Raw genomic sequence first — 18,039 nt, forward strand, 5'->3', positions numbered from 1 at the left:
GCATGAATCCATACAACCTCAGGCTTCCTGAAAATGTACTGAATAGTCAACCCAGCACATCACCTGCTTTAACTGCCATATTTGGTTAACATTCTTCAAAGCGAAGACTTCAGAGAAGATAAAATTTCAGCTTCAGTTTCTTTTTTAGGAAAAAAAGGCTCTTCCTTAATGAAAATCTAACATTTTGCTACAATTCACTGCTAGGCAGTCATGGCCATGGCTTTTTCTTTCCCCTCATAAGTGGCTAATTGAATATGAATATAAGCTAACTCACCAATACAGCTGTTGTGAAATTGTACTTGGACCTCAGTAATTCCATTTTAAACCTGGAATAGTCATGGTGGTTTACAGCTATTATGTAATTTTCACACAGAATGTCTCATTTAATCTTCCCCAGCTATGTGAAACAGCCACATGTCACAATGTCCACTTTTTAGAGAGGTATAGATGAGGGATCTCAGACTCTTGAAGGTTAAGTTCTGAACACCACTTAGGTCAGACATGACAAAGATACAATTCAAACCCAAGTCGTCCCTTTCCCAAATCCTGTGCTCTTTAACAATCCCTGGTTTCTCCATGCAGGAAATGTCAATTTAGAAATGAAGGTGAGCAGAAGACTAGGAATGTCACAAATGTTTCATTTAGCACCTTCATTGTGAGGATGAATAAATGTAATAAATTAAATAAGATAAATCTACTGAGCTTTGAAGTGGTAGGACGCCCATATATATACAAAACTAGGAGAACATACTGACCAACGAGAAAGCAAATCTTTAAAAGATCAATAGACTAACTTTCCTAGAAGGAAAATATCTGAATATCTCATAGCAGAAAATACAGAGTTCAAGGTGGATGAAAAGAATGAGGGAGCTTGGTACTTCTCCAAGGTAGTATCGAGGCTGGCCTTCAACCAAAACTTGTGACTTTAGCCATCAGCCTTGTGGTAGCATGGAAAATACTTTCCAACATGACCAGTTAAAGTCTAATTCCCCATTACATCTCACTTGTAAATCTATAGCAATTTATGTAGTAAGACTTAGCTTCCAGAATCTCTGAAGACCTGCAAAGTTTTATTACAACCATTTGAAATTGATGAAAACCCACCCTAGACATACTCGAATCTGATTTCTGGGTGGGGCCCTGATACCTGAATCTGTAACAAGAAAACCCCACCCAAGTTTCTTATAAAACACTAGAGTTGGAGAACACTGCTCTTCCAGACAGAAGTTTGAAAATAGAAAAAGTATTCCCTATTCATTTCTTCTAAAGAAGCCCTCTTTTGCCCTTTTGGTAATCACTCAACTTCTCACTCTTAGATGCCTTTTCTGGGCTCATTCCGTGGTAACTGAGGAAATACAAACTATGAGATAGGTGGGAACTCCTGGGAATAGGGAGGTTGGGAAAGCCCACTACCACCCACTTTTAACCCAAACTGATGTGGGTCTGACACTTGCTGACCATTTCCCCAGACAACTATAACCCCCCCCCTCTTTTTTTGCAGAAAATATGAAAAAGTTCACTACAGTCCTTCCATTCTCTCAGAGTTCAATGTTACCAGCCACACCAAGTGCATTTAATCTGAAGCATTTCCAAGAGCTCACATGGACAGGATGAAACAAATGGATTAGATGTTGGGACTGGATTGTTTTGGTTTGGCTTCTAAACCTACTAGCTGTACATTCTTGAGAGGACAAGTCAATGGTGTTCTTCACTTTGCCTCATTCAAAAAATATGCAATTAAACTAGATTTGTGTTTTGAACTTTCTGACACACCATAAAAATGCATTTACATCAATCATGCACACACATGGATATTGCAAACAGGTTTCATGAGGTGGCACCGAACTTTGTATGATAAACTGATACTTTCTATTCTTTTCTATTCTGTTCCATACTTTGAACAAATGCAGACAGCAACCTAGTAAGTTAACTTCATGACCCACTAATGAGGCATGAATGTTGCAATGTTTGAAAAACATTGGACTAAGCGTTATATGGGTTTTTGTCTAATATTAAAATAGAAAAGGCATCAAGTACATTCTCTATTCTTTTTTATACCTTTAAAGTCTCCTCTTGGAAAGATTATTTTAATGCATATGCAGGAGATGCTAATAGAATATAAAATTACAATTTTAAATTAGTAAAGTTAACTAGCTAATCAACTATGTTCTTTCAAAATTCAAATATTTTCTACTTTTAATAAGCAAACATTTAAAACCCAGTCTCATAATGTTACTAAAAAATTCTTCAGAATTTCTACCCAGAAACATTTACTGGTTAGTTTTTTGTTTCTATTTCCCCAGGCACATCTGGACGCAGGAAGAAACAGTGATGAGGGAGGGAGTCAAAGTAATGACCAGAAACTGATCTCTTTCCTCCCAAACACATATTTAGGAGCTGACATCATAGCCCCATGGCATGAAATACAGATGGAAAAGTAACTGGATTCAAGTCAGGAAATTTAACCTTTATCAGATAAAGACAGGAAAGTCTTCAGCAGAGAAACTCACACGTGCTGTGAACTAGAAATCACCAACCGAATATTGTCATTATTGTTCTGAAAATAACTTCTGCTAGAGCAATAAAATAGGATGAGGGCCAATGATTAAACTTCCATTGGGTTTTTTTTCTGAGACTGTTTTCTGCAGAAAATACAAAAAATACAGTGACATCTGAAAAGAAAGCATCCCCACAGCTCCTATTTCCAGGTGGGCAGCCCCCTAGGACTCAGGCTGCCTGGAGGGTTAGCCCACTGGCTGGCAGTTGCCGGCACAACCCCCACATCAGTCCCTCCCTGAACAGTCCTGTGGGGCCGCCCTCAACAATTCACGACAGCCAATCACTCATGTCCTGCCCAATGGGAAACTGAGACAGGCTCCAAAATGGTACACTGAGTGTGCCATATGGCTTCCTGGGTCCGTCATCTGATTGCTGTTTAGAATATTTGACTATTAGTCAGACCAATGAGTTCACCCAGCAAAGGACAACCACAGTGGTCAGCCAGGCTTGGCCAAGGATGGAAAGTGAACACTCCCTTGTCTGTGATTCCAGCCCTGTCTGGACCTGACAGAAGCCAAAGTAATGATTATCACCCAGGGAGGCAGATCGAAGAGTCTTTTGAGTTTGCCATTCCGGGGTTCCCTTCTCTTTCTGTCAAATATCTCTTCTTGTGTTGTTATTTATTTATTTATTTGTTTATTTATTTGAGAGAGAGCGTGCGCATGCACGTGAGCACACCAGCAGGGGAAGCGACAAAGTGAGAAGCAGACTCCCGCTGTCCAGGGAGCCCGATGCGGGGCTCAATCCCAGGACCTGGAGATCATGACCTGAACCGAAGGCAGACGCTTAACCAACTGAGCCACAGGGTGCCCCATATTGTCTTTCTTTATCAGCTTGTTTTTCTTTCCAGTTTGCTTCTTTCCTTTTTCTCACCTTTCTTTTATTTGACCTGTATCTTATCTTTCTGAAAACCTTTTTTTAAAATCAAAATTTTCAATATCTTTCTGACAGATTATTTTGGTTGCTCTTGGCTCTTCCTGCACTTGCTATTGCCTTATAAGCTAGTGTGGTATTAGTGGGGCTGTTGTAGTCATTACAGAGCTATGTCTTACTTTGCACATTGTTACAGGGATTTCCGTAATATTTTCGGCAGGCCTCACCAGCATGTATGTTATCTAAGACATAGCCAGTTTATTCACGCAGCAAATTAAACTTGTGTTCATAGTTGATTAGAGCCAGAAGACATCACAAAGATGATCAAATCCAATTCCTTAATTTTACAGATGAGAAAATTGTGGCCCAAAGAGTTCGAGTGACTTGCTCCAAATCCTAATCTAATATTCAGTGTGGTTTGGGCCAAATATATGAGGCAGATAAAACTACAGAAGTATGGAAAATTGTGTGCACACTGTAATTTCCTAAAAAGCCAATTTTGGTCATTGGATGTTAAACACCTGGACAAAGTCCAGTGAGTACGTCAATCGTTTAACATAAACTATTGTAATTGCCGGGGATTCAATTTCCCATGTGCTTGAGCTGGATAATAAACTGTCTCCTGGAATGGGGCCCTCAGGACAGAAAAGAAAGAAAAGGAAATCACTCTCAGTCACAATTCTAGAGAAATCTAAGGCCATACTACCCAAACACAGAACTTAAATAACCAGAGAACAGCAGTTTTGCATGAAATAAAAAGAAATAAATGAGAAATTGGGAAGGGATTCTGAGTGAAAGTTTTTAAAATTAATTAAATAATTAATTTATGGGGGTGCGGGCTTTAAAAGATAAGCAACTAGGGAAATTTTTCTCAAATGTCTTAAAATTAGTATTCAATAACATAATATAATAAAAATATTATTATGAAAAAATTAGTATTCAATCTCATAAGTAACTTTTAATTTCGATAGAATTCTAAACTTGAAAAGTTGTAAGAACTAGCTCCCAAATTCTTTTTACCTAGATTTACTATTTATTTGTATTTTGCCCTCATTGCTCTATCTGTCTCTTTTTCTAACTTACTTATTCACTTATTATCTAAACCAATTGAGAATATTTTGGAGACATGGCATGTCTTTACCCCTAAAAACATCAATGTATCATTCCAAAAACAAAAACATTCTCTTACAGAGCACTATCATGTTAATTAGAAAATTTAACATTGATACAATACTGTGGTCTAATTATTATTTTTAATAAGGAAGGCACTGAAGTCACTATACTCTTTTCTAAATTAGCTTTCATTATGTGCCACAGGTTTGGGGATGAAGTATTCTCATAGTACTATTTTCTAATGTAGTGAGTGAAACCAAGTATACAACGTTGTTCTGTTACCTGCTGATGCATCAGTTGCTCCATAGTTTATTAAAAAGCCTTCATAAGCAAGGTCAGAGTCAGCCACAAATACAAGCATTAATGAGTTGGTACTACTGGTAAGAGAGGGCGGGATTGATTTTCCACAATATCTGTTTGAAACCAAGAAACAACACAGATTTAAAAACTTTCAGTATACTTGAGTGATGTATCAAAAATTAGGACATGTAAAAATAAAAATAAAAAATAATACCCCCTATTAACCTCTAAAAACAAATACATTTCAAGCACAAAGCATTTTACAAATTTGCTGAAGGTCATCCTATTCATGATTACTTTCCTGAAATGGTTATATGTGTGTACCTAGCTGTGTGGCTTGTCATGCAGAAGAAGTTTAATGAAACAAGAAATTGCAAACTATACTAAGTCATTGTATAGCCTACTAATGAACTTATTAATAAAAACGTAATAAACTTACACAATAAAGGGAAAGCATATACCATAAACTCATGGAGCACAGACTCTAGAGTCAACTCCATCACTTGGAGGCATTATGACTTTGAGCAGATCACTCAAACTTGGTGCTTCAGTTTTCCCAACTCTAAAATGGGGATCATGACAGCACCTACTTTATAGAGTTGTTTTGAGAATTTTATGAGTTAATATACGTATATAAGAGGCTTAGAACAGTGCCTAGAATAGCGAGCCCTATACAGGTGGACTGTATTATCTTTAAACAGTTGGCCTATGCAGAAGTAAAAGTCTGGTTACCAATCCATGTTAAATTTTAGATAAATAGAACTAATTTTACCCAGAAGAAGAAAGTTTTTAAAAATGGAAGATTAAGAGTAAGAGAAAAAATAAAGAGGGAGAATAACACTAGGAGATGAAATAAATTTAAGAAAATAATGAATAAAGGGAAAATGTTTAAAATGGATGAGAAAAAAGAAAATGAAATTAAGAAGAAATGAAAAAGAAATCAAAAGATTTCCATTTCCAACAAAGCTGTAATAACAGGGGCTGGATATAACCTTTCACCTGAAACAACTGAAAATCTGGTCTGGACAAAGATATATAAAACAGTGGATCTCAAGATACTGGATAGCAAGCAATGAAGGACAACGATTCATCAGAGACAATAAATAAGTGAGTTTGAAAGCAGAACCGGAAATGATCAAGCTGTGTCCAGGAACCTTAACACATTTCTAAAACAAAGTTCAACATATGTGGAATTTGAGAAACAAATGACCAAAGGGAAAAAAAAAAGAGAGAGAGAGAGAGAGAGGGAGGGAGAAAGAGAGAGGGAGAGAGACAAACCAAGAAACAGACTCTTAATTATAACAAACAAACTGATGATTACCAAAAGGGAGAAGGAGCAGGGGGATGGATTAAACAGGTGATGGGAGTGAAGGAGTACACTTCTGATGAGCACCAGGTGTTGTATGGAAGGGTTGAATCACTATATTGTACACCTGAAACTAATATTACACTGTATGTTCACTAACCGGAAATTAAATTTTTAAAAAACCCACAAAGCTCAAAAACACATATGGAAATGCAATAATGTCCAGTACACAAAAACACAAAATGGAAAATGTCTGGTGTCCTATCAATATTACCAGACATTAAAAGGAGGAAAGAGAACCCATGATAAGAAGAAAAACTGATCAATCAGAACACACCAAGAAATGACACAGATGACTGAATTAGCAGATAAAAGCATTAAAATAGTCATAACTGTATCGCAGAGGTTTAAGAAGTTAAAGGAAAAAAATTAATGTGTGAAGTAGAGACATGGAAGATATAAAAGATGGTACAAACTGAACTTCTAGAAATGAAAACTGTAACATCTAAGATGAAAAAATACACTCGGTAAGATTTATAGCAGAATAGGCATTGCAGAAGTAAAGATTACACAGTAATCTTACTCGAATACGCAGTAATAGAAACGTTCCAAAATGAAACACACAGAGAACAAAAACTCAAAATCAAATGAGCAGAGTCCATCAGTGAGCTGTGGGACAATATCAAATGGCATAAGATACTTGTAATCAGAGTCCCCAAAGGGAAGAAGAGACAGAAAAATTATTTCAAGAAACAATGACCAAAAAATTTTCAATTTGATGAAACTATAAAACCTCAGATTCAAGAAGCTCAACAACAACAAAATTGTGCTAAGAAAAGCCAGACAAAAAAGAGTACGTACAGTATAATTCCATTTTTATACAATTCTAGAATATACAAACTGATTTATAGTGATAGAAAAGGTTGGTGGTTTCCTGGGGATGGGGATGAGGGACAGAAGTGAGGAATTATAATAGGAGTATTATATTTAATTATAATTACTGGATCAAATGTTTATATTATCTTGATTTTGGTAATGCTTTCATGGGTATATACATATGTCAAAACTTAATCACTGACGAACAAGCTACAGAGTAGTCAGTAGTGATGTAGAAATGGTCATTGAGGAGCGAGCGTGTTGAGCTCAACTGGTTTTTATAACACAACATGGTAGATTTTAATATCTTTCACTGCGATAGGAAAGCAAGAAAGCAGGAAGTCTCTTTGTGTTAAAAAAAAAATAAAAACAAAATATTTTTACCTCCCAAGAGATGTGTTAGAACCAGTGTCATAAACTTCCAAATAGTCATTTGTGCAATTGTAATGAAACTCCAGATGAAATACCCTGAATGTCAGATGAATCAGGTGGCCAGGTTGGACTAATATATGCCAGGTACAGTTGATGCCATGAGGGTAGATATTTGGATGGCCAGGACTTTGAATGATTCCTGTTGACTCTGTCAGAATTTTTCCACATGCTGTTGAAATAAAAATAATAATTATTAGAAAAACTAACCAACAAGTTACCTGAAATTCAAAATAAAATAATCTGATCATAACCTCATAAAAGCCGAAAAAGAAACATGTTCCTCATATGCCTCTTAAGATAACCTACTTTTCCTCTTAGTAATAGAAATCCGTTAACTATTGATATATACTGATTAGGAAATATATTTTTTCTTTGTCTTTGAGTGTACTTTAAAATTTTTACAAGGTTGATAACTACAAATCTACAGTGTAGATGAATTTTCTATTAATAATTTATTTCTGCTGTTTACTTTCTCTGCCCCAAGGCAAAGTAAAAGAAAATGTCAGTATCTTACCCAAGTCTGCAGAACTGAATTCAGCCATGAAACCACGATTTTCAGTAGAAGAACTTTTCACAAATGTGACATAAAGAAAATTGTACACAGATGTTATAAATGAAGGTATGTCTGTGCCACAATATTTTTTGTTTTCAGGAGAACCCAAAATGGAACTGCTACCAATCTAAGTAAAAAAACAAAAACAAAAACTACCATGGTATATTCAAGTTTATTTTGTTAGATATTATTCTGGAAAGCTGCTTTTAAATTTAAATTCAAGTAATTAACATACAATGTATTATTTGTTTCAGGTGTACAGGTCTGTGATTCATCTGTCTTATATAATACCCAGTACAACTTTTTTTAAGAATGATTATTTCTGAAAGATTTTATTAATGTCATAAAAATAAATTTTAGTCACCCCTAAAGAAACTCCATACCTATTAGCAGTCATTCCCCATTTCCCTCAAACCCCAGGCTCAGATATCCACACTGGACATTTCAAATAAATAAAGTCACACACTACATGATCTTATGTGATTAGCTTCTTTCATTTAGCCTGTTTTCAAAATTCATCCATGCAACATGTGTCAGTTCTTCATTCCTTTTTAATGTCATATAATATTCCCCTGTATGGATATACCACATTTTAATAATCCATTCATCAGTTGAAGGGTATTTATATTGTTTCTACTTTTTGGCTACAAAGAATAATGATTGTAGTCATTTATGTACAAATTTTTGCATAGACATATTTTCATTTCCTTTGGATATACATGTAGAAGTGGAATTGCTGGGTCAAATGATAAATGGTAATTACTGGATCAAATGTTTAACTTCTTGTGGAGCTTGCATCTGTGTTCTGAAGTGGCTGTACCATTTGATATGCTCACTAGCAGTGAATAAGTGTAAGAAGTTTCCAATTTCTCTATATCTTTGCCAACACTCGCTATTTTGTGACTTTCGGATTATAGTCATCCTAGTGCTTATGAAGCAGTATCTCATTATGGCTTGATTTGTATTTCTCTGAAGATTAGTGATATTCAGCATCTTTCCATGTGCTTATTGGCTATTTCTGTATATTATTTGAAGAGATATGTATTTAGATTCTTTGTCCACTTTAAAAATTAGATTGTTTTTAATTTTGATGAAGTCCAATTTTTTATTTTTTCTTTTGTTGTTTTGCTCTTTGTGTCATATCTAGGAAGGCTTTGCCTAACCTAGGTCACAAATACTATGTTTTCTTCTAAAAGTTTCACTGTTTTAGCTCCCACACTTAGGTCTATGATTCATTTTTCATTAATTTCTGTGTATGGTGTAAGGAAAGAGTCTACTTCCACAATTCTGCATGTGGATATTCAGCACAATTTGCTGAAAATACTATTTTTTTCCCATTGAAATGTCTTGGTGCCCCTTTCAAGAATCAGCTGGCCATAAAGGTATGGATTTTTTTCTATATTTTCAATTCTGTCCCATTATTCCACATTTTTCTCCTTAAATAACATACTGTCTTTATTACTGTAGCTTTGCTCTAAGTTTTAAAATTGGTTAAGTGTGAGTCTTCTAACTTGGTTCTTCTTTTCCCAAAATGCTTTGGTTATTCTGTCATTTCTAGATGAATTGTACAATCAGCTTGTGAATTTCTGCATAACACGCCAGCTGGGATTTTGAAAGGTCTTAAATGGAATCTTTAGATATTTTGGGAGAGTACCACCAACTGAAAACATTAAGTCTTCTAATCCATGAACATGGGATGTCTTTCCACTTATTTATGTCCTTAATCTCCTTCAACAATGCTTCAAGAATACAAGTTTTACACATCTTTTTAAAGATATATTTTTTAATGTTTACTCTTTTTTATGCTATTGTAAATGCATTGTCTACCTTGTTTCATTTTCAAATTGTTCACTGCTAGTGAATAGAAAAAGAAATGACTTTCATACCTTGATCATGTATCATGCAGTTTGCTGGATATGTTTGTGTGTATATAATCCTTCTAATAGTTTGTATGTACATATGTGTGGATTCCTTATGATTTTCTATATATAAGATCATATTATCTGTGAAGAGAGATAGTTTTACTTCTTCCTTTTCATTCTGAATGCATTTTCTTTCCTTTCCTTGCTTAATTGCCCTAGCTAAAATGTCCAAAATAACGTTGAATAGAAGTGATAAGAACAGAATCCTTGCCTTTTTCCTGATGATAAGGGCAAAAGATTTAGTATTTCATCATTAAATATGATGCTAGTTGTGCACTTTTTATAGATGCTCTTTATCAAATTAAGGAAGTTCCCTTCTATTCCTAGTTTGTTGAGTGTTTTCATCATGAAAAGATGTTGGATTTTGGCAAAATGCTTTTTCTGCATCTATTGAGGTAATCACGTGGGAGGTTTATTCCTTTATTTTACATTAGGTGATTTTTTAATGTATGCCAACCTTGCATTTCTGGGATAAATCCCACTTGGTCATGGTGTATATTCCTTTTTATATGCTGCTGAATTCAGTTAGCTAGTATTTTGTTGAGAATTTTTGCATCTAGAGATATTGGTCTTTACAAACTAGTTTTGTTTCATGTAGCTGATCTGAGGATAATGTGACATAATATTTTTAATAATATTCAGCCAAATACAACTATTCAAAGATGTTTTACTCTTACCTCAATATAATCTGTATCACAGTGGGCAGAACTTTTAATTTCAAAGGCAGTGAAGTTGAGAATAACTACTTGGCTTTGGGGCTGGTGGATGGTCCACCTGCAGATCCTTTCTCCTGGATACACGTTAGGATAAAAAGGCGAGCGAATGACCCCTTCTCCGGTTAATTCTCCTCCACAAGCTGTAAACATGAAAATGATAGTAGTGTTTGTTCAGAGATAAATGATTCTTGCCTTCACTTTTATTGCAAAGTTGAGTTCTGCATAGGAATATAAAGGAATGTGATATTACTCTTAGAATTTTTTCCTTGCCACTAAAGGACATAAAATGACTAAATTATTTCAAGAAATTAAAATGTTACAATCAGACAAATTAGACACTTAAAAATTAAGGCATAAATTTTCTTACCGACTTGATAAACAGCTCTGAAACTAGCTCTTACAACAGAAGCATCTATTTTAAGCCTGATCCAGATACTATTAGTAATGGATTTAATGTGAGAGAGGGTTTCACTGCCACAAACTTTTCCAAGTAAGGTTTGATCATCTCGAACCTAAATAGAAAAACAAAATAGATCTGTAACCCTAATCAACAAAATTACCTTGGCAATGGTGGATTATTTGGAGATGAGAAAATGGCAGATTCAGAATAAGTAATAATCTAATTTGGGTTACATCTGGGCATTTTTCAGCACAATAAAATAACACTAAATATTGATAACAAAATCTTAAGCCAAATAAAATCCGAAAGCTAAGAATGTTTAAAACATTCTCCTAATAATTTCTACAACGTAAAAGGGGAGATAAATTTACAATTTGGGATTACTTAGAAAACAGTAAATATGAGAACATGATATATCAAAATATGCAAGTTTCAGCCAAATCTGTAATCAAAGGAAGTCATAGACTAAACAGCTTTTATTATTGAAAGAGACAGAAAAGTAGATAACAGAAAGAGAATTTAAAGAGTCAACTTAGAAAATTGCAAAAAGTTATTAAAATGAGGGATGATAAAGTAAAACTAAAAGTAAAACCTAATAAATAAAATACAAAATAATGTTAAATTCAAGAATTGTATTTTGGGGTAAGTTGGGGGATAGGGATATTTAAGACATATCTTTGTCAATAAAGATAAAAGAGAATAAAGACAAAACTAAACAAAGAATAAACACAGATACACAAACTAAAAATGAGAAAAATGCTACAAATAAACAGATACTAATACATTCATTTCATATGAATGACAATTCTTTGTACAACTCTATGGTTGGAAATGGTTATTTCCAGAAAAAAATACAAATTACTAAAATTATCTCAAGGAGAAGGAAAACAAAATCTGAATAGACAATAAACCATGGATAAAATTGAAAACATTATCAAATAATTACTTCCCCCCCAAAACTCCCAGAAAATGCTCTACTTCGTCAATTATTTCAAACTTTCTTTTAAGATTTTACTCAGGGGGAGACAGAGATGCATGCACAAGTAGGAAGAGGGGCAGAGGGAGAGGGAGAGAGAGTCTTAAGCAGACTCCATGCTGAGCATGGAGCATGATGCAGGGCTCAATCTCATGACCCTGAGATCATTACCTGAGCCAAAAGCAAGAGCCTGACACCTAACCAACTCAGCCCCCCAGAGGCTCCAATTACTTCAAACTTTAAAGGAACAAATAATTGCCATAGGTAATTTGTTCAACGTAACCTGAAGCATGGAAGAATCTCCAACTAATTTTTCTCAGAACTATCTTACTAAATTCCAACATAGATAATACAAATGAAACTATGGATTACAAATGAAACTATGGATTGATCTCACCTATTTATATAGATATGAAAATCTTTCTTTAAAAATATTTTATTTGACAGAGAGAGAGGGAGAACAAACATGGGGAGCAGCAGAGGGAGAGGGAGAAGCAGGCTCCCCACTGAGCAGGGAGCCCGATGAGGGGCTCCATCCCAGAACCCTGGGATCATGACCTGAGCCTAAGACAGACACTTAACTGACTGAGCAACCCAGGTGCCCCTAGATACAAAAATCTTAAACACAGTTCTAGAAAAACAAATTTACTTCATCATTAGGCTTATAAACCAATCGAATATGAGATTTGAATAATGCAAGGTTATTTGAAATTATAAATTATAAATTTGCACTCATCAATAGATCCAATGCAATAAACCATGTATTTCCGTAGATGTCAAAAAAAAAATTGTCAGCATTCCTTTTTATTAAAAGCAAAACTCTTAGAAAGGAGCAAAAGAAAATTTCATTCACACAATAAAGACCACCTGTTTTAAATCAACAGTCAACATCTTATAGGGGCCATGAGCACAGTCTATGGAGTCACACAGACCTGGCCAGAGGCCCTGCTCTTCTGAGCAAGTTACTAAATTTAAGCCTGGCTCATGGGGTTGTTGAAGCAAATAGATGAAACAATAGTGTGAATTACTCAGCAAAATGCCTAGTAATAAAAAATGTGAACTAAAGAAAAGCTATTGCAATTCTTGACATTTTGAAAGGTGAAACACTAGAGGTTTCTCACAAAAACAGGAATGATTCCATGAATATAGATACTACTCCTGTTATATAGAATTATTTTGGAAGATCAAGCTATCCAAATATTAATTCATTTTCTCAACTAACACTATCAAGGCATCAGTAAGTGCCAGGGCCTGTGTGGGCCAGTCACTGCTTGCAAGGACCCTACAAGCAAGCACATTTTCCCAAAAGCATAAGTGCCATGTTTGGGAAAGTACAGGGTGCTATATTGTTACTTAACACAATGGTTCTCAATAGGTATCACAACTATACTTTTTTTTTTTTAAGATTTTATTTATTTATTTGAGTGAGAGAGCGCAAGTGCAGGGGGAGCAGTAGAAGGAGAGGGAAAACTAGGCTCCCTGAGCAGGGAGTCCAATGTGGGGCTCGATCCCAGGACCTGGAGATCATGACCTGAGCTGAAGGCAGATGCCTAACCGACTGAGCCACCCATGTACCCCACGACTAGACATTTTGGAAATCTCTGAAGATATTTTTTGTTTTTGTTTTAATCAACTAACACAGTAGTGGTTAGGCACTATTGGCATTCAGTGGCTGGGGACCACAGACACTAAACACCCTGAAATGTGAGAGACAGTCACACACAAAAATTCTCCTATACCCCATGTGACACTCATATAAGGGACCGTTCTATTATTAAGTGTAAAATCTAGCCGTTTTATAGGCTAAACCCTAAAAATATTTTTCCCAATTTTAATACACACTGAATTTTCCAAGATTATAAGTAGAGTATAAATCAAAGAAAGTTTAGTGTTTTTTTTTTCCTGGAAATCTGACAAGAGCTGGTATCCATTTCAGAAAATTTGTCACCAACCTACACAGCCACATCAGCCTGGATTTGTACTGTGGCATTCACAGTGAATCAAAGAGAAAACAGCTTAAGGCTTTGTTTTGTCTTCAAGTCTAGCTTGCCTGGGCTTATAACAAAATGCAATAAATAAATATGTATATTTTTTACTTTATTTCTCCTAAATCTTATATTTCCAACTTTATTTTTTTATATTATATGTGTATTGGGGTGATATCATCTTATGAATTTTATTTCAGAATACAGAAGGGTGATATAAAAAGGCCTTGAAGGAAACTGACTTCGCCCCAAAACCCCGAACTCAAACAGGGGATTATGGAATATCTATCAGTGGAAATGCCCTTTAAATTGAGACTTGAAGGATTATCCTTATCCAGGCCAAGGGAAATGGGCAATAAAGGGAAGATTTTAAAAGTTCTGATACTCAAAGCTGGCAGGGATATGGTAACACAGTCGCTCCCATGCACAACTGGTAGAAACATATGGAAATTTCTGGGAAGTAATTTGACAGTATGTATCAGGAATCTTCAAAATGTTCAGTTTGGGATCCAGTAACTTCACTCCTAACACTCTACCATGAGGAAATCATTCGAGATACAGGCAAAGACACACAAGGATTCACATTGAAGTTGCTCTATAATTACAAGAACTGAAAGTATTCCAAGTGTCTAATAATAGGAGAGTGATTAAATAAATTAGGGTACAGCCATATGATCAAATCTTACACAGACCTTAAAAATCACATGCCTCTCCACTGACTCATACCAAACCAGTTTCTTTCTAAGAGCTGTAACACGAATTTCACATATTGTCTTAAAGTTATGCTAAATATCTCTCTAACTGAACAGCAAATCTTTGAAGGAGGAGAAAATGTCTGTCATGCCTTTAGCATCTAACACAGAACTTTACAAGTAGGTATTTGACAAATGCTTGTTGATTCGTTAATCTTAAGGCATGGTATGATGGTTCAATTTTTGTTGGTGACACAAACATACTAGTTCTTGGAAATGAGGAAGCAGGAAACACAGAGTAAGATATCACCCTGCTCTCTGATCCTCCAGGGCTCCCCGCTCCTCTGCTAAGACTGTAGTCTCTCTTTTGTATTTTGCCCAAGATGACAAGAAGGAAGAAAAACAGCCAAATAGCATCAGAGCAAGCTAAAGCGGGCCATTCCCCAGGGCCTCACTAATGAAATTCAAGGATTTTAGCAAGGAGAAAGGCAGCTGCCGTCCAAATGTTTTAAGAGGAACTTACAGGGCTCAAGGGCCCTAAACCTAGAAGGTACAATTGATTTTGGCTGCGTTTGTCTGTCTCTGTGGAAATGAAACCTTATTAAATCTGAAAGCCTGTATTCTCTCTGGATCCTGGACATGACAATACTTTAACCACAAATCCTTTGAAAGAGACAAATAAAGTTCATCAAAATGCCCTAAAGTGATCTCAAATATTGTTGCAGTCCATTCTGCATTCAATACGTAGGACTTGTGAATTTGCACCTCCCCCACAACAACAACAACAACAACCCCTTTTTCTTTTGTGCTTATGCACTAGGATAGACTGTATTATTTTTCGTAATTATTTACATCCTTCCCTGTAACGGTATTTAACATCTCTGCTCATTGCCATGTGACTTACAATGCCTCTCAATGAAAAATTAATACTTATTCTTCCCATTGACTGGGCTTGGCCCTAGGGTTTTGCTTTACCCAACATAATGTGAGCAGAGGTGGTATGCCATCTTCAGGGAGAAGCTTTGGGAGTCACTGAAGGATTCAACCATCTTTTACTTTCTTTTCTTACAAGATCAAGAGCCTGGGTCCCAGGGACAGATCGGACAGGGTGAGCAGATCAGCAGAACTGCCAGTGACCCAAAACCAGCATGTTTACATGAGCAAAGAATAAATGTATATTGTTGTAACCCACAGACATTTTTTGTTTGTTATTGTTTTTGATTTGCTGTATTGCTATTGACTGTTTGTCCTTATAGTATAACCCACAGCAAGGTAATTTGTATTTAAACCTGGTTTATATTAACAAGGAGTTTTTCTTAAAACGTCAGGTAAAGCCATGCCATAGTCACTTATAAAGGCATGACATCAAATTCATTCTTTACACTGGATCACATTTGCAAAGAAATGACTAGAGCCAGTTCAGAATTCCAGTGTTCTGTGGATGAGGCCCAGATTTCTCATTGATTGCCTTATCTATCCAGCTACACTAATTGTCTCAGGCCTAGAGATGCAATATATAGCCTGTGACCCAAGATCGTTAGCTTATGGAAAAACCTCAAATGGCTTCTGATTTTTGCATGCATCAGACTGAACTAGTTCTTGAAGAGAAACTACTCACTAAAACAACAAAAACAAAAACAGAGTTCTTACAAAGGAACGATTTCCTGTAGAGAAAGCTAAAATAAAAAGGGCTGAAAAACACAGTTCATATGAAATTTAAGTGTGAGCTCTAGAGCCCAGTCAGCAGCAGCATAATTCTTTGAGTTTATGGAGATTTATTTTCTCAATTCGGTCTCTAAGTCCACATTGGCACTTCCAGCTGGAATCCTCCTTCTCTTGACTCTGCATTGTTAATTCCTTCTCATCCTCAGACCCAAAATGTGCCATCCTTGGGGAAGCTACCTCTGACTATTCGACTAATGCCATTAGCCCTGTTATTTTCACCCAAAGGACTGTTTCTTTCCTTCAAGATACATTTCCCAACTCGAAATTACACAGTTGAATTCTTGCTTGCTTAATATCTGTCTATTTTATATACCCATCCCCTAGCATAGGGCCTTACACCTAAGTTGTTTGATAAATATTTAGAGAATGAATAGACAAATAAATGGATGATCCCTTTTAATCCTTTTAAGAAGACTAATATTACTATTCCTATTACAGATTAGGGAAACTGAGGCTCACTGGTGTTAAATACCTTCCACTTAATAACAGAGAGAGTTGAAGTCCTTTATCATGTTTCCCTGCAATACTGTGTTTATATCAGGGAGAACTGGTCATCCTCTTGATTCCTCTGAATAGCTTATAGCACTCTTGATAAATGCCCTTTCCTGCAGCCTCTACGTCTCACTTGTCCCATTGGGTTTGTAGTCTCCCCATGAGCATGCAACTCCTTTACATACAGCAAAGATCTATTCTGTAATTCCCTCATACCTCCACAACTAGACGGGCCGACCATCTCAGTCTTTTCCCTGGCTCCCACTACACCAACCAATAGAATTATTTCACCTGAGCAATGGCATATTTTGCCACTCCGTTACAAAAAATCAGGATAGCTGAGCAATTGTGGAAAAACTGTGTTGACAACAGAGCTAAGAAACTAACCAAATGTTTCTAATCTCTGCCAAAACTCCAAATCCAATATGCTAAAGAGCGCAAACTATTGACCATCACTCCATTTCCCCTTTTTCCTGCCATCTCTAGAAAGATATTTCTCTGAACTAAAATTAATTTCAACATGTGCTTAACTGGAAATACTCCTCAGCCTATGTTGGTGTGTTTGCTTGCTGCAACTACATTCCAGTTTCAGTTGTCAGAGGTCTTATTCTTTCTCTGCCGTTTGGGTTTATTCTTAAGAACTATTCAGTGAGTCAGGGCCATGAGACTCTAACTCCCTGTCCCCTTGAGGATAACAAGTATACTCAGGCAGACCAAAAGTCATAGCCCTCCTTCAATCCCAAGGCTGGAGCTGAATAGCTTCAATGCATAACAAAAGCAAAAGGAAATCTTTTGTGGATTTGATTCCCTGTAAAGATGTAGGAATGCTGTGCAGGGCCAGCTGGGAGGGGCGGGGTGGGGAGTCCCAGGAATAGGAGAGCGAGGGAAGGTTCAGAGGGAGACAGATCGCCAGTGTTTCTGCTTGTTGTACTCCCCACATTTCCAATTTTTAGTTCCTTCTTTAAGATTTTGAAGATTTTACCTGGAAGTTGGGTTTCCTCATGACTCACAGATTTTGATATCTATCTAGCATTTTCTCTTTGTTATTTTCTACATTGTCTTTCATTTCTATTTCCTTCCTTAACCCAGTAACTATTTAGGAGAGAATTTATAAATTTC

At 36.0% G+C, this 18,039-nt stretch overlaps 1 protein-coding gene across 1 annotated transcript in view; it reads right to left on the reverse strand.

Annotated features, from left to right (window-relative positions):
- CUBN (cubilin) overlaps nucleotides 1-18,039 on the reverse strand; it is a 259,861-nt gene that overhangs the window by 196,278 nt on the left and 45,544 nt on the right. Inside the window, exons 18-22 of the mRNA XM_034644347.1 lie at nucleotides 11,018-11,162; nucleotides 10,612-10,790; nucleotides 7,974-8,139; nucleotides 7,412-7,628; nucleotides 4,828-4,958 (exon numbers count right to left, since the gene is read on the reverse strand). Coding sequence (XP_034500238.1) covers nucleotides 4,828-4,958; nucleotides 7,412-7,628; nucleotides 7,974-8,139; nucleotides 10,612-10,790; nucleotides 11,018-11,162 — 838 coding nt within the window. The remainder of the gene's footprint in view (nucleotides 1-4,827; nucleotides 4,959-7,411; nucleotides 7,629-7,973; nucleotides 8,140-10,611; nucleotides 10,791-11,017; nucleotides 11,163-18,039) is intronic.

Source organism: Ailuropoda melanoleuca, chromosome 15 (genome assembly GCF_002007445.2).
Source record: "Ailuropoda melanoleuca isolate Jingjing chromosome 15, ASM200744v2, whole genome shotgun sequence".
Taxonomy (NCBI): domain Eukaryota; kingdom Metazoa; phylum Chordata; class Mammalia; order Carnivora; family Ursidae; genus Ailuropoda; species Ailuropoda melanoleuca.